At 44.4% G+C, this 24363-nt stretch overlaps 1 protein-coding gene across 4 annotated transcripts in view; it reads right to left on the reverse strand.

Annotated features, from left to right (window-relative positions):
• Positions 1–22883, reverse strand: part of GNE (glucosamine (UDP-N-acetyl)-2-epimerase/N-acetylmannosamine kinase) — a 69367-nt gene extending 46484 nt beyond the window's left edge. For 2 of the 4 annotated variants that reach the window (XM_086771090.1, XM_086771089.1), the window contains exons 1-2: positions 22357–22496; positions 4215–4423 (exon numbers count right to left, since the gene is read on the reverse strand). In XM_086771090.1, the coding sequence (XP_086627216.1) occupies positions 4215–4423; positions 22357–22407 (260 nt within the window). In that variant the 5' untranslated portion in view covers positions 22408–22496. Of the gene's footprint in view, positions 1–4214; positions 4424–12251; positions 12361–22356 lie in introns of those variants that run through there. The other 2 variants (XM_086771088.1, XM_086771087.1) reach the window with 2 other exon arrangements.
• Between the last annotated feature and the right edge of the window lie 1480 nt (positions 22884–24363).

Below are 24363 nucleotides of genomic sequence, written 5' to 3' on the forward strand. Positions count from 1 at the left end.
GCCAGGAGGCCTGCATGGATGAAGAAGGAGCTCCTGGACCAACTGAAAAACAAAAAGGAGGCCTACAGAGGGTGGAATGAAGGACAGGTAGCATGGGAAGATTACAGAGAGATTGTCTGAGCAACCAGGGATCAGCTAAGAAAGGCTAGAGTATTGACAATGAAATCTGGCCAGGGATGTCAAGGACAACAAGAAAAGCTTCTATAGATATGCTGGGGTTAAAAAGAAGACCATGGTAAATGTGGGCCCTGTCTGGAAGGAAATGGGAGACCTAGTTACCCCGGACATGGAGAAGGCTGAGGTACTTAATGACTTTTTTGCCTCAGTCTTTGCCAGTGAGGGCTCTAGCCACATCGCCCAAGTTGCAGAAGGCAAGAGCAGGGACTGGGAGAATGAAGAACTGCCTACTGTAGCAGAAGAGCAGGTTCGGGACCATCTAAGGAACCTGAAGTTGCACAAGTCCATGGGACCTGATGAGATGCATCCATGAGTCCTGAGGGAACTGGCAGATAAAGTTGTCAAGACACTGTCCATCATATTTGAGAAGTCGTGGCAGTCTGGTGAGGTTCCCACTGACAGGAAAAGGGGTAACATAACCCCTATTTTTAAAAAGGGGAACCAGGAAGACCCCAGGAACTACAGGCCAGTCTCACCTCTGTGCCTGGAAACGTCATGGAGCAGGTTCTCCTGGAAACCATGCTAAGGCACATGGAGAGCAAGGAGGTGATTGGCGACAACCAACATGGCTTCACTAAGAGCAAATGGTGCCTGACTGATTTGGTGGTCTTCTATGACACAGTTACAGCATTGGTGGACAAGGGATGACCAAATGACATCATCTACCTGGACTTCTGCAAGGCATTTGACACTGTCCCACACAACATCCTTGTCTCTAAACATGAGAGATATGGATTTGATGGACAGAACACTCAGTGGAAAACAAATTGGCTGGATGGCCACACTCAGAAAGTGGTGGTCAATGGCTCAATGTCCAAGTGGAGACCAGTGATGAGTGGCATTCCTCAGGGGTGGGTGTTGGGACTGGCCCTGTTCAACATCTTTGTCAGTGACATGGACAGTGGGATAGAGTGCACCCTCAGCAAGTTTGCCGACGACACAAAGCTGTGTGGTGTGGTCGGCACGCTGGAGGGGAGGGATGCCATCCAGAGGGATCTTGACAGGCTGGAGAGGTGGGCCCGTGCAAACCTCATGAAGTTCAACAAGGCCAAGTGCAAGGTCCTGCATGTTGGTCGGAGCAATCCCAAGCACAAATACAGGCTGGGTGCAGAATGGATTGAGAGCAGCCCCGAGGAGAAGGACTTGGGAGAGCTGGTGGATGAGAAGCTCAACATGAGTGGGCAACGCATGTTTGCAGCCCAGAAAGCCAAATGCATCCTGGGCTCCATCAAAAGAAGTGTAGCTAGCAGGTCAAGGGACTTGATTCTTCCTCTACTCCACTCTTGTGAGACCTCATGGGGAGTACTGTGTCCAGTTCTGGAACCCCCAACATAAGAAGGACGTGGACCAGCTGGAGAGAGTCCAGAGGAGGGCCACGAAGATGATCAGAGGGCTGGAGTACCTCTCCTATGAAGATAAGTTGAGAGAACTGGGGCTGTTCAGCCTGGAGACGAGAAGACTCTGGGGAAACCCAATAGTGATCTTCCAGTACCTAAAGCGAGCCTATGGGAAAGACAGGGGGAAACTCTTTAGCAGGGCCTGTTGTGAAAGCATGATGGGTAATGGTTTTAAAATAGAAGGAGGTAGATTCAGACTAGACATCAGGAAAAATTTTTTTACGATGAGGGTGGTGGAACACCCAGAGAGGTGGTAGATGCCCCATCCCTGGAAACATTCCAGACTAGGCTGGACAGGACTCTGAGCAACTTGATCTAGTTGGAGACATCCCTTCTCCTTGCAGGGGGGTTGGACTAGATGACCTTTGAAGGTCCCTTCCAACCCTAACTATTCTATGATTCTGTGTCTTTGCAGAGCCTTTCAGGGAAGAGATAAGGATAATTTTCATTCAGGAAAGGTATGTTGAGTCTTCACTCATGTATTGACTTTGCTGGACAAATGTGTAAATACAACAGATATGATGCAAAGCTGAGGCCTGTACGTTCAAGGAAAACGTCTTGCAGATAGCATCCGTTTTTCAGATTCTGTATTTGAGTCTTATCAAGATTTACGTACTCATAGATTTAAGAAATCACTGCACTGCCTTAAATTCAAAGGAAACAGCGTCTTGCACTAAAAAAAAAGTTTTCCATACATACTACTAGCTTCATTCCACAATGACAAAGTTAAAACAGTTCTTGAGTACTGAGAATTGTTATTGTTTACAGTTACTTATTTGAAATATGAAAGATCATACATCTTTGTAAGATTACCTGTCTTCAATGTTCATTAAACCTGACCTAAGTATTCTGCACACTCTGGCTGGAATAAGAGAGAAAAAACCCAGTTTTCCAATTTTGTCTTCAACCCATCTGACACATTCACTGTGTTATTCAAAGGATTACACTTTTAAATTCATTTAAATCAGATTAAATTTTCATTAAATCCACTCCGCTAGTCAGATTCTGCAAATGAAAATCTCATGATCTGCAAGCTGAGCGAAGACAGCAAAGACTATGGAAGTGCTCCAGCTGAAGTAAAGAAGCAATCTCTATTCTGCCTAAATAAAGAGAACCCTATCTACTCAATTCTACTCACTGCTGTAACACACAGGATGTATTCTTACAAGTCCCTTGTCAGGTAATCTGTGTTTTTTAAAAGACAAGCAGTACCAAGGTTTAAGAATACTTAGCACAAAGCAACTAACAGCAACATGTGTCAGAACAAAATTTCTATTGCTTTGTGCATTACAAACCATTTACATAGAATAATATAGTAATTTGGAAGGTCACCTAGTCCAACCCCCCTGCAAGAAGCAGGGATATCTTCAACTAGATCAGGTTGCTCAGAGCCCCGACCAACCTGACCTTGAATGTTTCCAGGGATGGGACATCTACCACCTTCCAGGAATCAGAGAGACAAGTGTTAAATACCTTGGAATTGGACAAGTAGTATTTCATACTACTTTGCACAATTCTTGCATACAGCAAAGGGTTCAAGACTGTAGAAAAATCAGGGCCATGTTTCTTCTCTTCAGCAAATGAAATGGGATTACCCAATTTCTCTAGTAACACAGAATACAGTTCAACATGCTAACTTGGCAAGAAGTTTGATTGCTTTTTTTGTTGGTTTTTTTTTTTAATCAAGTTTAAAGTTAAATCAAGTTAGTTACAGAGCACTATAATGAGAATGGGCAGCAGTGGAACTTCCTATCTTAGCAGATGGAGACAATACAGCTTCCTCACACCCTAACTTATAAAGTGCCAAAATTTCTCATTGGAAAGTCCAAAAGTGTCTTTACTTGAAGATATGCATAACATTTCTAAAGGTTCAACAATGCCGATACACTGCAAGTCTTATGCTAGAGTCTGAATTTGACTTGCAGAGTAAGCGTTGTCCTATTTATTTCACTTACTGGGCCCAATCTGGTAAATGCAGCCTGAGCAAAATGAACAAAACAACAACCACAACCCCTAGAATACACATGCTGTTCCTTCTGCCTTCTCCCCAGCAAACAGGTGAATATTCACCTGGGATACAGGAAGTCCTTCCAAAGGAAGGGATTTGGACCAAGACATTCCATCCTCCCAGGCAGGCAATCTGACTGCTTACTTCTAGTGTGTTATAGAGGGGATCATAATCTCTCCTGCCAAACCATACCTAATATATCTATCAGTTATTCATTTTGTCAGAAAGAGACAACTTCCCTTTCCTTCCTCCACAATCCTGGAAGTAAGAACTAACAGTATCCTTCTGGTATATAGAACATATAAGTACTTTCTACAATAACTACGCAAAGTGGAAAAGCTGCAGACTATCCCTTCTCTGTGAAAATTAAAACCTGTAGCACATTTCCATTTGATAATCACCAGATTCTTAGGGAATCTGAATGAACTGCGTTTCTCACTTCATATAGTCTGTGATCCTGCTGAAGATCAACTACAGCATTTACACAAAACTTTCTAAAATTCCAAGAAATATGCAATCTTAGAAAGCGGTCCAAAATGAAATAAAATCTGAAAAAATACATTTAAAATTTTGTTGTGTACATTGCTAACACTCCAGAAACAGATTGGCAGAGACAGAAAAATTCACCTTACCCATAATCATCAATCAGGTGGGAACCAAGCACTACGACATCAAGCTCAAAAAACTGTGGTTCTGCCTTAATACCAAACATAATGGGAGCTAATTTTGAATAATCAGCACGGTTGCAAGTAGCAACACAAACACGAAGTTTGTGGTTGTTTCCATTCTTCTCCATGACCTCCTTTTGTTTCTGTTTTGAAAGATTCTTGAAATACACTTCCTGAAATAATAGGGGGGGGAAGGGAAAGCAACATTAATCATAATCTTTATAGCAAGTAAATGGTACACTTCATGAACAGCATACACAAGCGCAGCCCAGAATTGTGGACACATACTCATCCATTGATAACAGACAACTTATACCTTACAGTACCTATCATTAGGAGATTTTAGAAAAGGACAGATATTTTTTTCTCACTAAAATTAACTTCATTTAAATACCTCTATTTCTATAAATAATATATAAAATTATATATAAATATTTAAATATTTCTAAATATTTAAGTACTATGAAGTTCAACTGTAATTAAACAGAAAAATTATTTTTTTCCTGTTCAGATGGAAAGTTCTGTATACGTGGAAAAATTATTGATGTCTTAGTCAATGAAAGAAAAAATCCCATATTCCAAAACCACACACTGGAACAAACTGCTAAAAGATACATACACTGACAGACTCTGTAAAGAAAAAGAGAAAGTTTTTGCCCGAGTCAGTTTACGTATGTGTTAAAACACACTTTGGTGAGGTACAGTGAGTTAAACATTGATTTCTAAACTGTTTCATACTATTTTGCAGCCCAAAGTACATAAAGATATTCAATAATACAATATTAGGTTACAATAAGACGACAACTTTTGGAGACAAGTAGACAAATAAGGATGATGATTATCATCAGACAATTTGGAGGCTATTGAAAAACAAAAGGATTTCTAACAATTGAAATGCCACTGAAAATCAGTATTTTTACAAGCAACATCAACAGTTACTGTAACAAGATATTTTCTCTAACACAATTTTACAGCTTGTTTAGAATCATAGAATTGTTCAGGTTGGAAAAGACCTTTAAGATCATGAAGTCCAACTGTTAACCTAGCACTGCCAAGTTCACCACTAAACCAAGTCCCTAAGCACCACATCTACACCTCTTTTGAATATCTCTAGGGATGGTGACTCCACCACCTTCCTGGGCAGCCTGTGCCAGAGCTTGACACCACTTTCAGCAAATAATTTTTTCCTAATATCCAATCTAAACCTCCCCTGGTGCAACTTGAGGCTGTTTCCTCTAGTTCTATGACTTGTTACCTGGGAGAAGAGACTGACACCCACCTCACTACAACCTTCTTTCAAGTGATCATACGAAGTTATAAGGTGTCCCCTCAGCTGCTCCTCTAAGACTTGTGCTCTAGACTCTTCTCCAGCTTCACTGCGTTTCTTTGGACTTGCTCCAGCAACTCAAGATCCTTCTTGTAGTAAGAGGCCCAAAACTGAACACAGTATTCGAGGTGTGGCCTCACCAGTGCCGAATACAGGGGCACGATCACTTCCCTACTCCTGCTGGCCAAACTGTTGCTAATACAAGCCAGAATGCTGTTGGCCTTCTTGGCCACCTGCACACACCTGCACTCATGTTCAGCCAGCTGTCTAGCAGCACCTTTCCGCTAGGTCCCTTTCCGCCAAGCAGCTTTCCAGCCACTCTTCCCCAGGCCTGCAGCATTGCACAGGGTTGTTGTGACCAAAATGTTGTGACCTGGCACTTGGCCTTCTGAAACCTCAGACAATTCACCTCAGCCCATCGATCCAGCCTGTCCAGATCCCTCTGCAGAGGGTTCCGACTCTTGAGCAGATCAACACTCCTGCCCAACTTGGTGTCACCTGCCAACTTACTGAGGGAGCACTCCACCCCCTTATCCAGATCGTTGATAAAGATGACTGGAAGAGGGGTAACTTAAGCCCTATTTTTAAAAAGGGGAACAAGGAAGACCCAGGGAACTACAGGACTGTCAGTCTCACCTCTGTGCCTGGCAAGGTCATGGAACAGATTCTCCTAGAAACCATGCTAAGGCACATGGAGAGCAAGGAGGTGATTGGCGACAACCAACATGGCTTCACTAAGAGCAAATGGTGCCTGACTGATTTGGTGGCCTTCTATGACACAGTTACAGCATTGGTGGACAAGGGACAAGCAACGGACATCAACTACCTGGTCTTGTGCAAGACATTTGACACTGTCCTGCACGACATCCTTCTCTCTGAACTGGAGAGACATGGGTTTAATGGATGGATCGCTCGGTGGATAAGGAACTGGCTGGATGGCCACACTCAGAGAGTGGTGGTCAATGGCTCAGTGTCCAAGTGGAGACCAGTGATGAGTGGCATTCCTCAGGGGTCCATATTGAGTCCAGCCCTGTTCAACATCTTTGTCAGTGACATGGACAGTGGGATAGGGTGCACCCTCAGCAAGTTCGCCGATGACACCAAACTGTGTGGTGCCGTCGACACTCTGGAAGGGAGGGATGCCATCCAGAGGGATCTTGACAGGCTGGAGAGGTGGGCCATGCAAACCTCATGAAGTTCAATCAGGCCAAGTGCAAGGTCCTGCACACGGGTGGTGGCAATCCCAGGCAAAAATACAGGCTGGGTGCAGAATGGATTGACAGCAGCCCTGAGGAGAAGGACTTGGGCGTGCTGGTGGACAAGAAGCTCAACATGAGCCAACAATGTGCACTTGCAGCCCAGGCCAACCGCATCCTGGCCGGCATCAAGAGGAGCATGGCCAGCAGATCAAGGGAGGTGATTCTGCCCCTCTACTCCGCTCTGGTGAGAACCCACCTGGAGTACTGCATCCAGTTCTGATGCCCCCAGCATAAGAAGGACATGGACCAGTTGGAGAGCGTCCAGAGAAGGGCCACGAAGATGATCAGAGGGCTGGAGGACTTATCCTATGAGGTCAGGCTGAGAGAGTCGGGGCTGCTCAGCGTGGAGAAGAGGAGGCTCCGGGAGATCTTATAGTGCAGTTCCACTATCTAAAGGGGGCCTACAGGAAAGATGGGGGAAAACTCTTCAGCAGGGCCTGTTGTGACAGGACAAGGGGTAATGTTCTCAAAATAGAGGAAGGTAGATTCAGATTAGATATTCAGAAAAAAAAAATTCTATTGAGGGTGGTAAAACACTGGAACAGGTTGCCCAGAGAGGTGGTGGATGCCCCATCCCTGAAAACATTCCAGACTAGGTTGGACGGGGCTCTGAGCAACCTGATCAAGTTGGACATGCCGCTGCTTCTTGCAGGGGGGTTGTACTAGATGACCTTTAAAAGTCCCTTCCAACCCAAACTATTCTATGATTCTATGATATTAAACTGAACTGGCTCCAGCACTTAGCCCTGCTGAACACCATCTGTGACTGGTTGCCAACTGGATTTAATTCCATTCACGACAACTCTTACGGCCTGCATCCAGACAGTTTTTTCCCCAGCGAAGAGTATATCTCTTCGAACCATGAGCAGTCAGTTTCTCCAGGAGAATGCTGTGGAAAACTGTGTTAAAGACTTCACTAAAGTCCAGGTAAACAACATCCACAGCCTTTCTCTCATCCAGTAAGTGGGTCACCTTTTCATAGAAGAAGATCAGGTTGCTCAGGCAGGACCTGGCTTTCATGAAGCCATGCTGACTGGGATTGATCTTCTGGGTGTCCTGTACATGCCATGTTATAGCACTCAAGATGATCTGCTCCATGGCAGATCTGGCACCAAGGTCAGACTGACAGGCCTGTAGTTCCACAGATGCTTCTTCCAGCCCTTCTTGTAGATTGGCATGACATCTGCACTGTTTAGTAGCTGACTAAACTAGGTAATAATTTTCAATGTTTACCTATCCTCTGTTTACCGTTTTGCCTTTCTGTGTTTATTGTGGGGTTGGTTTTGTTTTTTTTTTTTTTAATTTAGCAATTAGAAAAAAAAATATTTTAGAGAAAAAGCCTATTAAAAAAAGATACAGCAACAACTACCCCCAAATTACCCAAATTTCCTCTCCCCACAAAGAGAAACTACTCATCAGTTAGTAGCTCAGGGTATCAGAGCAGCTATTTACAAGATTTTTTGTTGTTCCCCTTCCGAAAATAAGTGAATTTTAAGTAAGTACCATCCCTTCAGTCTAAAATCTAACACTATGTCAGATTTTTACTACAGTTTAACAGCAAGCAAACTTCTTCCAGATTAATGCACGAGGATTACTCATCTCTGACTCAGAGCAGTATCAATCTCTCTACTGGTTTTGACAGCAAGAGAAGCCCTTTTTGAAAAGCTGCTATGCAAGTATGATAATACTGACATCCAACTTCATGTTCCTTTTATATGACATTTAAAAAATTACTTAAAAAAATTAAAAGAAAGGCTATTGTGCCAACCTACTCTTATGAAACTTAGAAAATCCAGATATTTTTCAAATATTTCATTATTTTTAACAGGTTAGTTTAGGTTTTATCACACATAATGAAACAATGTTTTGGTATAATAGGTATGTTAAGGTGATCAGGAATCCCAAGTTGTCAAAGGTTAAAGAGATTTCTAGTCTCCACTTGCAATCCATTATGGCTCTGCAAAACTACAACTTGCAGTAATGTTTTTTCTAGTTTAACTCCAACAACCATGATTGCTGAGAGAGTAGTTTATGGTACCTTTCAGAATGAAACTGAAGTGGCAAAAAGCAAAGATGGCTGCCATGACTAAGCTCATAAGAAATGGCATTCCTCATTTACTCAAGCAAATCAGCTATGGCTACACCAACCAACTTCATTAGAATAGATACAGCGTGGAATTTCAGCATTTGAGTACTATAATGACAAATTAAGCTGAGTTCTATGGATTCAGTCATAAAGTAACAGATATTATTTGGTTTACATTGATCCCTTTCATTTGAATCTACACTTGAATCTTACTTCAAAAGTAGTACGTTAATTAATTACTGTTTTACACTTTCAAAGGGTCAGATGATAATCCTTCAGGCAAATTCATTATTTCCCCGTGCTGAAAACATCTGCAGTTTGATGGCTGTTTAAATGTAATCTTGTCTTTCTTTTTGCCCAACAGACTTGAAGTATTTTAAATGTATGTAAGAAATACAGTACCTGATGTTGAAAATGTAAAGAGAATACTTTGCAGAATTTTAGATAAAAAGATATAAAGATAACATGCTCTCTAGGTCAGAGAGCATGTTATCCTATATCATGGAGTGAAATCTGAAAACACATTAGCTAGATTCAGATCTAACAGAACCACTGCTTTCTCATTTTTAAAACAACCTATTTTTGGAGATCGTTCTGAGCACAACATCCAGTCACTGCATATGTAAAAACAGCTACTGATTAAAATAAAATCATGCATAAGATGTGAATGCCACTTCTAACATCCCTATAAGCTTGTCTTAGAAACTGCATGAGTAGTGGTAGTCTGGTTAAAAGCAAACCTCTCACAAGACTCTTCAAGTTAGTCACTGCTGCATACATACACTATACTATATAAACTGAGAAGCCAAAGTAAAAGGGCACAGAATAAGGAAGTTACAAAGTAAGCGTACCCAAAGTTTGCTCACTCCAAGTTACCTGCCTGAGCTAGAACCATCACCTTCCCTCTGACAAAGCAGTTATCTTTTCATTTATGCAAGCAGGCTTTTAGGAAGCACAATAGCCTTCTGCCTTTGATCTTCAAGCAGTGTCTAAAATTCTAGAACACTTCAATCCAAATCCTGAAAATACCATCTCCTAAAATAGTAAGTCTAACTTGTAAGAAAAATAAAATCTCAGGGTTTACCATAACTACAGATCTACCAGAATGGATCACATATCTTTCTGGCCACACAGATCACATTTAACTACAGTTGCTACTGCCTGTAATAATGATCTCTTGAAATAATTCTGGAGGTAGATGTGGAGATACTTCAAAGGCATATGAACTGACCAGAATCAAAACCAATTCATGCTATTTGTGCATTTCAACTTCTGTTAACAGTAGGTTTCAGTAAGCCCCAAAGCAGAATTATATTTAGTGCTGCCTTAATCCTCTGTAACACAATAGTTTCAAAAAGTTGCAAGTAAGTAACACATAGGCCTTGGTGCAGACACAGTTTCTCTATTGCTCACAGTTTTAACAGGTGTTTTTCTGAAGAATCAAAATATTTACCCTAGCAAAAGGACTGACTACATGGGGAAATTTAACACTAATTAAACCAGTTTATTGTTTTTCAGGTTAAGCTGGATGATGATTTCTGAAGAAACGTTATGTATTTCTACACGACATATACAAACAGACAGAATCCTATCTTGACTCTGACCTGTTCTGAGCCTCTAAATGCAAAAATAATTCTGTATTTTCAGATAGCATTCACTGTCAACAAGTAGTGGCAAAGTCCCTTCAACCATTAACAGTATATTCCTTCAAGCAGAGCTGAAATGTCCTAGCTATCTAATTTTAAGTTTGTTGCTGCTATGATTTTAGAATTTATTTAACAGGTTTTACAGGCTAATCATCTCTTTTCAGAACTGTTCACTGAAAATTATTTTAAATAACTAACCACTAACAGTTGCCTCTTAGTTTCTAGGTGTTTGATGAGATACTGAGTTTGAACTACACAGCTTTCTCTAGTTTGGGATCTTCCTTTTCTAAGGTCTGCCTCTTCAACCTCACTAAGACTAGTAATCTTCAGCAGAAAGGAAAAGAAATAAAACAGTGCTCCATGAAAGACTACTTGAAATAATTAAATCTCTACTTGTTTTGGTCTACTGCTCTTCCACATCCCATCTTAAGGCTTTTAGACTGTTAGGGATTCAAAGACTTTTTAAGACCGGGGAATTCTGGGCTAGATTTTACAACAACCAAGTAGCTACTATTTCTGTTAGCAGTTTCAAATGCATGAGATATTCCTTTATCAGTGTTTCACAAATAAATGATATGACCTGTATACTCTACATTCACATTTTTAAAATGATGGTTTTCAAAATCAAAGAGCCTGTAATACTCCTCTTTACAATTTCTACACTCTGCATATGTGTGTGTGTGCTTGTGCAGTCATTCGATCTTCCCACTTGCTTCACTGTGTGGTATGCATATAAGTTATTCTACCCAAAATTCTTCCCACACCATGTACTAGTATGTGTATTCACACCACCCAACTTTAACCATGGAGCCATTGCTTCCTTATTGCCACTACGGACTAGGGCCTGGATAAATGTATCAGTCTCCATATCTGTTTCTCGTATCACCCCGTGCACATCTCACCCTGTGCTGAAGGGAGAAACCCTTCCCACCATTTCCCCCCACGAATGACATCAACCTCTTCATTGCCCCCTTCCTCAAATGCATGTGGCATCACCTGCTCCACACCCAGCTAAACACTGGGTCTGCCCTGCCCTTCCTTCCACACCTGCAAAGCACAGCTCCTGCTCTACACCCCCAATATATACCAGCACACACCTCTGCATGGAAAACCCTTCTGCCGTGTAACACACACGTGTGCACACATCTGCCTGCAGGGTCATTTCCTCCACAGGCCTACTAAATCTCTGAGCGCGAAGCCAGTCCCTCAACAGACCTCCAACATGCCTTCCTGTGGACGACCATTCTCTCCGACGCGCCCACGTGTACGCACCCACACCTACGGCCATTTTCCCCGGAAAGACTCAGGCGTGCCTCTCCTCTGTTCACAGGAACTGCATCACGGTGTTTCCCCCCGCAGACACAAAAAGACACACCGCCCCTGCACCCCACCACAGGAGCCGTGCCCGCACTCCCCGCGCATGCCCACACGCTCCATACAACTCCCCAGGCGCCCAGCACCGGCCTCAGGCGTATGCGCTGCTCCAGCTCTAAGCTGGCCGGTGCCACGCTGGCGCCAGGGCGCGGCCACTGCCGGCTCTGCAGAGCTCTTGTCACCGCCTCCCCACCTTAGGCCGTTAGCTGGTGCACTGCGCGCCCCTCCCCGACCCGAACGGCCGCGGCCCCTGCCCCGGTCCCTCTGGGCGCCTGGACATCCCGCATAGGCCGGGCCCGGCCAAGTCACCTCGCTCGGCGGTCACCTCGCCCCGCGCCGAGCCCGCAGCGGCGGTGTTGGACCAGATCGTACCAAAGCCCAAGCTGGCAGGGACACTCCGCCCCCAGCGGAACGGTCCAGCCCCGCCCGCCTCTGTGGAGGGCAGGGGAGGGGAGGCGGAGCTCCACCGCCGGGCGGGTTTCCCCCCAGGCAGCTGGCCCTTGCGCCATCTCCGCGCTCTGGAGCCGGGGGCCGGGGCCGGGGCCTTCGCTCCCAGCCGGGCACCGCGCCCCTCCAGCTGCAGGCGTCATCCGAGTGGCGCGGCAGGCGCCGTGGGCAGCGTGGAGCTGGCTATCCCCCTGGCGAGGGGCTGAGCGCGGGGCCTCCCGAGGGAGCGTCTGCGAGGCCACATGCTGGGTTGTCGTCATACCGAGGAACCTCATCCTTGTGTCAGGACAGCTTCTTGCTGTTGGTCTGGATCTGGAGTAACCTAAAGTACTACGCGTTGAAGCAATCCACTTAAAACTGCTGAATGGTCTCGCAGCTTCAGTGGGGACTACCGTCGTGTTAAGAGCTTTTAAAATGAGGGCTGTGTGAAAACTATGAACTGTAAGGTTGCCTGTCGGAGACACAGATGCAGCCCACAGCAATGCATGAAGAATAAGGAAGTTGCCTGAACTTGCAAGGTTGTGAGGAACTACAGTCCTCTATGGTTAGGGCAGCTGCCTGTAGCTCATAAAGAGTTTCTGCGTGTGCCGCAGAATTCTGTGTTAATTCAGCCAAGAATGCCTGCATTTCCTCCTGTTGACTTCATTGGCATGTGACACAATTGAGAAAGCTGTTAAACGAGCTGTCAAGTATTGCTGATCATCTATGTATTTCAGTTAATTGTAAAAGAAATGTGTCTTGTTTTCCTCACACTGGGTGTGTTTTGGGGCGAAAGTGGTCTTTTATTAGCGACATTACTGTGACTGGCATCCTGGTTCAATACTCTACGTACCATGTGTAACAGGAACCTATGCCCACTACATTTTGCCACAGAAGCACCTAAATAAAATGTTTTGGTAGCTAGTGCCACACAATCCTAATAAAATGAGAATTCTTCACCCATTTTTCTCCCTCTGATACAACTCCTCTTTGTGTGGCTGAAACCTGACAGTCTAATGTGGTAAGGCCATCCATCTGATCAAGCCCATGCAACATTTAGCTATTTGGTACCTGCACTCTGACATAGTTTTTCAGTACAAATTGTATCTTTGTTCATCCACATAATGTTTGAGATGTCTCAAATCCCTTCTGCTTTTGCCCTCCACTTCTCAGAAAAATTAGCCTTAATAGTGACTCCAGTGTCTGACATACCTATGAGAAAACAGATGCAAGAAATGGAGATGGTTACATTCCTGTCTTTTACCTGGGGAGAAAAAGTTGACTTTTCTAGCAGTTGGGAAAATTTGTTTAGAAAGCCTTTGAGGAACAAATACTTAAATCTTCAACTAAAAAAAAAAAAAGACCTTAAATAGGAATTATGGAAATATAACTTTAAAAGTAAAGTAAAAAACCTTGAAGACTTGCCCTTGGAAATTTAGAATTTGGAACTGACATCTTGTGGTGATGTTGAGAAAGCCCTCAGACAGTGGTCCAATGAGTCATAGCTGCTCAAAGCCTCAGTTGGCAGCACACCCACTTCCCAAATTCTTAACTTGAAATACTGACCAGAGGTAGTAATAGCAACTGGAAGGCACCTTAGGTTCAATTAATGTCCCACTTAAGTTTTTTTCATTGTTCTCTGCATCACTATATTTTCTTTGTGCATATTGCACGTTGCTTAAAAACTTATGTGCATTCTGGAAATGTCATTGTAAGTAAGTTTGAATTGTCCCCTGTAAATGCTTTCACATTACGTTAAGCTCACCAGTATATCTACAGCTGGTTTCACTGAAGCAAAATGCTGAGGAAGAGCCTGGATAACATTTGAGCAAAGTGTATGAAAGTGTGTATATATTTACAAATTCAGAATTATACTAGTACGTATGCAGCTAGAAGCAACTGCATTGAGAGTTAATTATTCTTACAACAGCATCAGTGCATCTCTTGATGTGTTTTTTCCAGAAATGTTTTACTACTGTCAGAGCATCTTGCTTGGCTATTTCTCCCCCAGTAGACCTCACATATTACATAAATAGGATTAAATTTGTCTTATGTTACTGTGTAAGCCCTGCCCCAAGTCTCTCCAGCAGAGACGCAAATGCTATCCAGAAAGATGACATGGGAGGAGAAGCCTCAGCCCAAAATCTGCCTGCTCCAGTCAGCCTTACTCTTTGCTGCTCAAAACCTCTGACGCTGTGAAGATGCCCTCCTGTCCTTGCCAAGCCCTGAGGCAGTACAAGGAGGAGCAGGGTCTCAGTGTTTACATTAATTCATTGGCACTCTCCTCATCAAAAAGCTATACAGAAATGGTAACAGCCCTGCAGGGACTAAATGTGGACGTTAATACACAAAGTGTTGGGATATGCTGGAGATTAGGATCTTACTATTTTCTAGAGAAGTCATGATGCTAAAGATTTGAACAGAAAGCCTAAGATCATCTGGTTCAGTCTGCAGTTCGCTCAAAGATCATACTCTTTGGAAACTGCTCCTGAAAGAGGTGAAAAGTGCTAAACTGTGGTCTGATAAGGGATTTGTCAGGCATGACTATGTCCAGGAGATGGATAGCGTGAACAGTCAGTAGCACTGTGATCTTCTCCACTGGGACTAAGCACCATGTTACTTCTTCCCTCCTGAAAGCAAAGGAATATGTCTTTTTAAATTGACATCTATATGAGGTGGAGCTTTAATGACTTCTTTCCTTAACTCTTCATTTACATCCATTTTATGTCAAAACCAGTTGCTGAACATATGAAAATGAAAACTTAGGCTGATTTTCAAAAGCAACTAGAAACAGCTGTCCATGCCAATTCTGTACTGTCTAGCTTGAAACACTTAAAACCAACTTGAATTTTAAAGGTAAGAGTCATTGTGCTTTCTGAAGAGCAGGTCCTTTTGACATGGACAAACTAATAACTTTTTGATGATTCTGGCACAGCAGTACCCAGGTGCTGTGAATGCACTCCATTATGAATATCCCTTATAGGAAAAGACTAAGTAACACTTATTACATGATATAAGGAAAATACAAGCAGACAGACAAGGTAGGGGGAAAAGTTATTACCTTCCTGCATTCTCCTGTTTATTCTTCCCACTTAAAACTACCAGCTGAGCTTTGCAGTTTAGAGTAACTGTAAGCAACCAGAGCACTGTGTTAGCTAGGCCAGTATCACATGATGGGCTTGCAGCTTATATCTGATGTTTCAGATAAAAGGAAGAGATAGAGCATAAGACAATGACATACATGCTATGCAAAGAGAAATTTGGAGTTTTATTCTCTCTTTACCAGAACACAGACCTCTCACATCTTTGCCCAGAGTCTTATGCTAACACAAAAAGGACCCGCATGTAAATAAGATTGTTAGGTGCAGAATCCCTGGCCAAGGGAGAGGAAATGCAAAACTATGTGAAAATTTGTTCCCTGTCTCAGGGAAGATACGTGACCAAAGAAGAGCAATGAAGCTGGTGAAGGCAGCTGTCTTATGAGGAGAGGCTGAGGGAACTGGGGTTCATTCTCGAGAAAAGGAGGCTGAGGGGACACCTTATCATTCACTACAGCTACCTGGCTGGAGAGGTGGGCCCGTGCAAACCTCATGAAGCTCAACCAGGCCAAGTGCAAGGTCCTGCATGTCGGTCAGGGCAATCCTAAGCACAAATACAGGCTGGGCAGAGAATGGATTGAGAGCAGCCCTGAGGAGAAGGACTTGTGGGTGATAGCAGACAAGAAGCTCAACATGAGCCGGCAATGCACCCTTGCAGCCCAGAAGGCCAACGGCATCCTGGGCTTCATCAAAAGAAGTGTGGCAGATCAAGGGAGATGATTCTGCCCCTCTACTCTGCTCTGGTGCGACCCCACATGGAGTTCTGTGTCCAGTTCTGCAGCCCCCAACATAAGAAGGACATGGACCTGTCAGAGAGAGTCCAGAGGAGAGCTACAAAGATGATCAGAGGGCTGGAGCCTATGAGCCCCTCCTATGAGGGCAGGTTGAAAAAGTTGGGGCTGTTCAGCCTGGAGAAGGCTCTGGGAGACCAGTATCTAAAGGGTGCCTAGAGGAAAGATGGGGAGAAACTCTTTAGCAGGGCCTGTTGCGATAGGATGAGGGATAATGGTTTTAAAATAGAAAGAGGTAGATTCAGATTAGATATTCAGAAAAAAATTTTTACAATTAGAGTGGTGAAACACTGGAACAGGTTGCCAAGAGAGGGGGTGGATGCCCCATCCCTGAAAACATTCATGGCCAGGTTGGATGCCACTCTGAGCAACCTGATCTATGTCCCTGCTTCTTGCAGGGGGGTTGGACTAGATGATCTTTAAAGGTCGCTTCCAACCCTAACTATTCTATGATTAGGAAAAATTTATTCACCAAAGGGATTGTCAAGCACTGGCACAGGGTGCCCAGGTAGATGTCTGAGTTACCATTCCTGGAGGCATTTAAAAGAGGTATAGACATGGCACTTAGGGACACTGTTTAGTGGTAGGCTTGGCAGAGTTGGGTTAACAGTCAAATTTTAAGGATCTTTTCCAACCTAAATCAGGTGCATCAAAACCTCAGGTTACTAGCAGAGTTGTGAATCTCACTGAAATAACTAGGAATTAGCTAAAAAGTATTACAGGATTTTCTTTAGAGCTGCCAATGTTCTATAACAGATTAACAGCCTCTTTTTTCTTATTGGAAAGACGGGTCATGCAGATGTCTGGTGTATTACAACAGAATTGCATTTGCCTATATCCTATAAAATTTGAGTCAAATTTCCAGTAACTAACTGGAGTTGTAGGATGTGATCGAGGTACCATATGAAAAGCAACCTCTGTTCTAGGGGATTCCTTGGTCAGGGATGTGGGGAATGAGGTAGTATCCATCTGAAACCCAGGCAAAGCACTGAAAAGAGTGCCAGCAACCTCAATAGTATTGTTTTCAGTTTGTTTGATCTCTAACAACTTGAGCTTTTATCTTAATTTCAGCTGAAAAAAAAATACACAAAACTTTTCTTTCACATTCCTTCTCTCTAAAAATAAAATAGTGGAACCACCCCACTTTTTGCTACCATCATGTGATTCACTCTGCTTGTGTGATTTGTTTAATCCCTCAAAAGGGTCTGCTTTCTTTACTTTGATTAAAAGGTCTTAAGGTTACGCTTTGTCTCTTTCTTCTGAAGCTCCACTCCTGTCCAGTCCAGCTAGAATAAATATGATTGCTATTGCTGACTGCTGACACACATCAAACATCCACTGGGGAATATGACACAGTTCAACGTACCCAAGCTGGCTTCAAATTCGTTGGTCTTGAACAAAGATGGCAGCCTAGGCTGGAGTGATTCTTGTGATGGAGTTCTTTCTCTTTCTGTGCTGTGCATCTAACCCCTTGACTAGCAACAATATGGTTTACTTAAAACAACTTGAGGTATGTTCAAACAGGAATTAACAGAGCTGCTGTACCTACTCTATTTGTATTGGGCACAGGTATCTGGACACAAGCCAGTAAGGAATCAACCTTATTGGAAGCTGTCATCACTAGGTAAGAACAGTGGCCGAGTTTGCCAAATACCAGATCCCAGTTTCCACCTCAGTTACAGGTGGGAGAGTTATTTGTTGTGCATACTCAGCTGAGGAAACCATGCAGATGAGACAGCCAAGTTATCTGGATGCAAATGGTTCTCATATGTCAAAGACTATAAAGCAAATTCTGGTAAGCTTTCTCAGTTCTGGTCACTTCAGGCTTTTATCATAATAAGTTGATTATATTTCTTTAAAGAGTCAAGTTTGCAAGACTGAGCTTAATTCTCTATCCAGCTTTCAGTGGAAGCGAAACATATGTCATTTTTGCATCACTCCTACTGTATTATCACAATTTTAAAGATGGAAGATACCAAAATTACCATGTTCCAGTAGTGCTGTGGTTCTAATCTTGTGTTCTGCTCTGCACCATGCAGCCCTCTGCCCTCACTCCAATCTTCCTTTCAGTGGGTGCAAAGACACTAAGGGTGGATTGTGTTGTCTGTCCAGAGAGGAGCAGCTGTGCATGTGGGTCTGTGGAGGCTTCTGAGCTCTAACAAAGATGCAAGAATTGTGCTGTCTTGGAGCAGGAAGTCCAATAGGCCAGAAGCTGGGAGAAAAGGAGAGGAGGAGCCAGAAATTATCATCTAGTGAGAAGACTGCCTATTTTTTCCACTTAAAATTGACGTACAGTATTGAAAAGCAAGTTAAATGGCTGGCAGTAAGGAGGAATACTGCATCGAACTCTGTCCTCATCACTATTAATAAATACCTTCTGTGTTGCAAACAGGTCTAGAGGTTCCTCTAGGTATCTCTTTTTTACATCTATTTTATCCCTTCTGAGGCTCTATGGCATCCTACTTGCATGCAGCTATGTTTTCAATGTGACTGCCAGATTACAAATATTTGAAATATTATGTCTTCACTGGTAATTCCTAATTTCTCATTTTAGGGGGTACTAGTGCTACTACATAATTACAAAAAAAAATCTGTTAAGCAGAGATGTAATGTCAGGACTAAATAATGATAATAGGAAACATGTATTTCCACCTTTTTTCCATATTAAAAGAATTTCTTCTGTGTGTAGTTTGTGGGCTTTTACTTTAGCTCTTAACTGTACTAAGACAAAAAATGTGATGAAAGATGGAAATGTGATTGTAAAGACAGTTATAGTACAAAGTATATAGTCCGTTTACAGTTTCAAAGACAGATGATGAAATTTTGAAAGACAGAGAATGTGAAATGCACAAAGATTTGTAGCTGTAGCTGTTCACTAAGCAAAGGGTAAGTTGCAGTTGTTCACCTGCTGTCTTGGAATCCTGTAACACACTAGGTATCATTAGCTGAGTTATGCAAATGTCTTCTTTAATCATGTGACTTTTACAGCAATCTTAAATCATAACCTATTACATGGCTATTATAATTTCCTGGAATACCTTCAGGTATTTTATTTGAAGAACCTTGCAGCGATATAATGGAAGGCTCAAATGCCAGCCAAAAGCACAGTGTTTTCTGTATCAGGCATTACACAGAAGTACATATTTGTTTTAAATGCTGGGTCAAGAATAAAATGTCCTCATTTTTTTTTGTTTGGAGTATCTATAGCCCTCATTTTCATTACCAGCAATCTCCAGAAATGGTTTTGGTTTTCCAAACAAGAAACAAAAGTCAAGGAAAAGTGAAAACAAGCACACAATTTTAAAAAGAGGTACGATCTCTAAACAGTGAATAGAAACCCTTCAACCAACAAACCTTCTGTAAACATGCTTTAGTTGGACAGGAAGCCAGGACTTTGAAAACGATGAAGAGCAAATCTTTAGAGTTCAGGACGGCATTTAGGAAAGAAAAAAACCCACATGTTAAATGACCATTTACTTCTCTCTCTCCTTCTTTTTGATACTTACCTGGAAAAAAAAAAAGTCATGTAAACAGCATCTGAGTCCACTGTTATTCTGACTTTACTTTCCGGATAGTCTATTTTCTGAGCTAGATTTGCTATCCATGTTCTTTCATGACAGCTTTGATTTAGTAGTGATGTTTTAATGGCAGATGGTCCTGAATTGCAAAGAAATAAAAGCAACTGCTAAAATATTCCCTGATTTTGCAGGAAGGGCAACTCTCCCCATGGATGTTCTAACTTCAACACACATGTCTGTAGGCTACACAAATTCCCTTCAGGAAAGACCATACAGCATTCAGAGACTAGCAGTCTATTTTCCCAAGGCCCTCTATCTGCCAGGATGGAGGAGGTTACTCAAGATCATGTGATTCCAGCTCACTTTCTGACTGGCCTGGCTGCTGAGGCACTATTTATTAGAAACTCAGCCTGAATGTCCCTGCTATTTGGCTAACGAGACTCCATGTTGTAAGAGGTTCTCCCTCTTACTTTTGCTGTGCTTTCTGAAGCCTCCTTGCGTATTTTTGAAAGGAAGTTATGAAATACTGACATTGTGTAGCCTGCTTTCATGCCTGTATTTTCTCATACAAAGTTCTTTAAGCCATCTTAATCTTTTGCAATTAAATTGTAAGAAAAAGCATCCAATTTGAACAGGATTTTCAAAAGGACATTTTGTATTTACAAAGCTAAGTACTTAGTAGCAAAATCATTATGAGTGGTTTCTACCACATGAAATCATGGTGGTTTATGGAAAAGATAACAGGGATCCTTGACTCTGCCCTAGTCTCAGTTTTACATAACCCATAAAAAATCCTCTTTCCCTGAGCAGCACAATGTTGATGGGAATATCCTTTCCTTAATTACTTCCCCTAGTGTGGGCTGCCAACCTTCTTACTAGCTAAAGTTCTCCAGGTTGCAGGTAGACTTGTTTAGTATGATACGCTAAGGTAGCAATGCAGCAGAGGTGAGAAGCCTTCTGGTAGAAGAGTGCTCCCAAGTCAAAAAGTCCGTTTAGTTTTTGTGTACCAGCATTCTAATTTAAAGCCTTGGGGGACATGCAAATGTTCTATAGTTTCCATCACTGCCCTTGATTTCCTTACTATGAAGAGGGATCTTTCTTAATTTTCACTTCTGTCCCTAAGCTCTTTTACTCTTTAACATCCAATGCACTGACACAGTGATGTCACATTTGGACTTAAAGCAGCACAGGGAAACACTGCTACAAGAGGCAAAAAATGCTGTCAATTAATTTCATACTTAAAAATAAGGACAGCGGACATATTTTCAGTGCTTGTTGGAAATCGATTTCTTTAAAGCCGAAAGTCCTAGATAGACTAAAACAACCTGAGTCCTAGATGGAGCCTTCATTGGAGAATATCCAAGCTGATGATATTTCTCAACACCTCCAGATCTCAGGGAGACATGGAGCCAAATTGGAAGTCAAAGCTGGGTGGTAGGCAATGCCTTTTCCACACCCTTCTGTATCCCCTGCTAGCCTAAAACAGCTGACAGGCAGCCACAAAACCTGCTCTACAGGTGACAAAGTGAACAGCCTGGGGCAACAGCATCAGCAGGACTCCTTCTTGCAGTGGGAGTGCTGGCCAAGGGGCAAGGGATCAGGACCACCCAGGCGGGCTTGGCTGGCTCTTTGGCCCTCTCTCCAGTGCCACCTTACCAACCTTTCTGGACTTGCTGTCTCTCTTCTCCCTGCTATATTGCCTCTCCTCTGCCTTTTCCTCAATGTTGCTTTCACTTCTCTTTTCAGCGGAGTGCCTTCTGAGAAAACCTACCTAAAAAATTACCCAACAGAGCCTCCTTGTTACCGTGCTTGCATTCATGTCTCCTCTCCCACCCCCTGTCCGTATCTTGCTTTGGTGAGAATCCATTGAGGGTCCATGCCTGTCTTCCCACTGTGTCTGTACAGCACCAGGCATGGTGGGGCTGTTCATCGTTGCCCCTGGCACATCAGCAAAATAAAACTGATCGAGAATCCCAACACTGGCGAGACCACCCAGCATGGGTGAGTCCAAACCTAATCTCTCATCTCCCAAATAACAAACATGGAAGTCACAGTGACGAGGAATAGAGTGCTAGCTTTGGTAAGGTCACTAGCTCCCTGCCGCTTGCTATGGGCTTAACAGTGAAAAGAGTATCCGGGGGAACGGCCACAAACGGATAACCGTTTGTCGCCGTTCTCCGGACAGCTTCTGAATGCCCATCACCGTGCACGGCCACAAATCCCACCCGCCGGCCGGAGGAGCGGGGGTGCAGCATCGGGGCCCTCGAGACGGCGCCTGCCGCGACGCCCCCGCCGCGCCGGCCGGGGAGCTCCCTCCCGGGGCGCCCCACACGCCTGCTGCCGCCGCCCTGCCCCGCTGGGCTGTGCTCGCCCGGGATAGCGGCAGGCGCGGGCTGCCCAGAACGCCGGCTGCCCTGGGAGGGCGTGCGCAGCCTACCGCCCCGGCTGGCCCATCCGCACGGGGGACCGCCGCGGACAAAGGGCGGCCGCCGCAGCCCCTGCACGGTGGGCAGGCCCGTGCGGCCCCCTGCCCGCACCGCGGCCCTCCCCACGCCGGCCGCGAGCGGAATCGGTGACTTACGTGGGGGCCTCGGGCGAGCGACTCTCGGCGCGGAGCCGCGTTGGTCCCCATGGCGGCCAGCGGGTCTCCGGCGCCGAGCCGCTCCCTGGGCGGTTCTGCCGCTGTCAGGCCAGGGCCGCCGGGCCGCCGCAGCGGGAGCGGCACCCGGGGCCGGGGCTGCGCCGGGACGGCCCCGCGTCGCCAAGCGCCACCTACGCCCGCCGCCGAGCCGAGACCGCCGTCGGCGGTGGAAGGCGCCGGAGGGGCCGGGGCTGTCGGGCTGCTGCCGGGGCTTCCCGACTGGTCTGCGATGAGCCGGCGCCGAGGGTCGTCAGGCTTGCAAAGGGCCGAGGCTTCAGCACTGCGTTTGCACCGGGCTCCCCGGTGCCCCTGCGGGGCCGCCTGGGAGACAGGGCTGTGCGCTCGGGATGACCCGCATCTCGGGCGGCGACGCCTCCCGCTGCGCTCCGCGGTCTGAGGGAGGCCTTCCCTGCTGGGTACCGCCTGTGCATATGGCAGCGGGGAGGTGCAGGCAGCCTCACCGCTGCTGAGCCTGCTCTGTGGGTATTGCTAGCCAGTGCCAATGACAGCTTGTGTTCTTAGCATTGCCAAGAGTACCCGGATCCGTTCAGAACAGGAACCTACAGCTGTCTCAAGGCAAGGAGCTTAGGAAGCCTGCACGGCACCTGCATCAAAAAAAGTGAGTCTTGAAGCACAAATCTGGAAGACAGCAGCAGCCAGAGCTTTGGAAGCCTGATTCCAGCTTCTTGCCCTCACATATGCCATTTCAAGGCTGTGTCTTGGCTGTGGTTTGTTTGCAGCTGTACCTCTGACCCCTTTCAGGTCCTAGGGCCTGCATGTTTGCCCTGTCCCAAGGGAGCCCAGCAGTTGCCCTTCTCACACAGGGCCTTGAGCTGCTGTAGGTACCTTGTGTGACCACTGACTTTCAGGGTCATCTTGGAGTATTTGCAGTTCTTTCCTAACTGCCTTTTGATTTCCAGTACATGGGCCTTAGTGTTTGCAGAGAAATGACTTGTCTCCAGCCATTCTCTCCTTTCCTGCTTGTTTTTCCTGAAACACAAACTTTCAACCTGTAATAAAACTGTGAACTGTTTGTTCATCAAACTTTGTCAGAACAATGGAAAGTTGTATGAAATATGCAAGGTCGGCCACAAGAAAGTTACATGAAATATGCAAGGTCGGCCACAGGCAGCTGGCTATGGCATGCAGGACTGCGAAAGGAGGGGGAGGGGGTCTCATGAAGATGAAGGGTATAAAACCAGTAACTTTCTAACCATATAGTTTGAAGAAGCAATTAGTGGGAGGGGGAAGTCTGTTTTCATGAGGAGTGAGAAACAGTCTCACATTATCTCGAGGGAGTGAGGGAGTGATTAAAAGGAGCAAGGATTTGAAAATAGGATGGCATCCATCACATAAATCTCCTTGCTCAAGAAGGACATGAATCGGCTCAGACTGATAAGGACACTGCCAACTTGTAGGATTAGCACATTCCAGGCAAAGGTGAAAAGTACACCATGAAGAAGACCTACGGCCTTCCTCCCAAAAGACCCCCGAAGACCCTCGCCCACAATTCCTGGGAGAATTTGCGCAAGCACGAAGGACTGATAAGCTAATTAACATACGAAGCGAGAGTAGGTGGGTTTAGGTAATGAATATGTATAAGCATCAACGAAATATTAATTGTTTTACTGTATAAGAATGGGACGGTTTGCTACCTCCATGCATGCCGTTGGCGGAGCAGGAGACCCCCCGGCCGCCCAGCGCTGTTTTGCTTACTTGTCGCTTGCTTTAATAAACCAAATTTTGGAATTGGCCAGTCTCTGTCATTTAATTGGATAGGTAAACTATAACAAACCTACACATAAATTTATAGCAAAAGCATACCAGTAAGCAGGGTCAGTGTACAGCACCTGTCTATTTTACTCATTGGCTCTCCTTTGTGACCAGATTTATGTCTATACACAAACAATTCTACAGTAGTGGCCATGACTATTGCTGAGAGATTTT

The sequence above is a fragment of the Chlamydotis macqueenii genome, chromosome Z (assembly GCF_036417535.1).
Source record: "Chlamydotis macqueenii isolate bChlMac1 chromosome Z, bChlMac1.mat, whole genome shotgun sequence".
Taxonomy (NCBI): Eukaryota; Metazoa; Chordata; class Aves; order Otidiformes; family Otididae; genus Chlamydotis; species Chlamydotis macqueenii.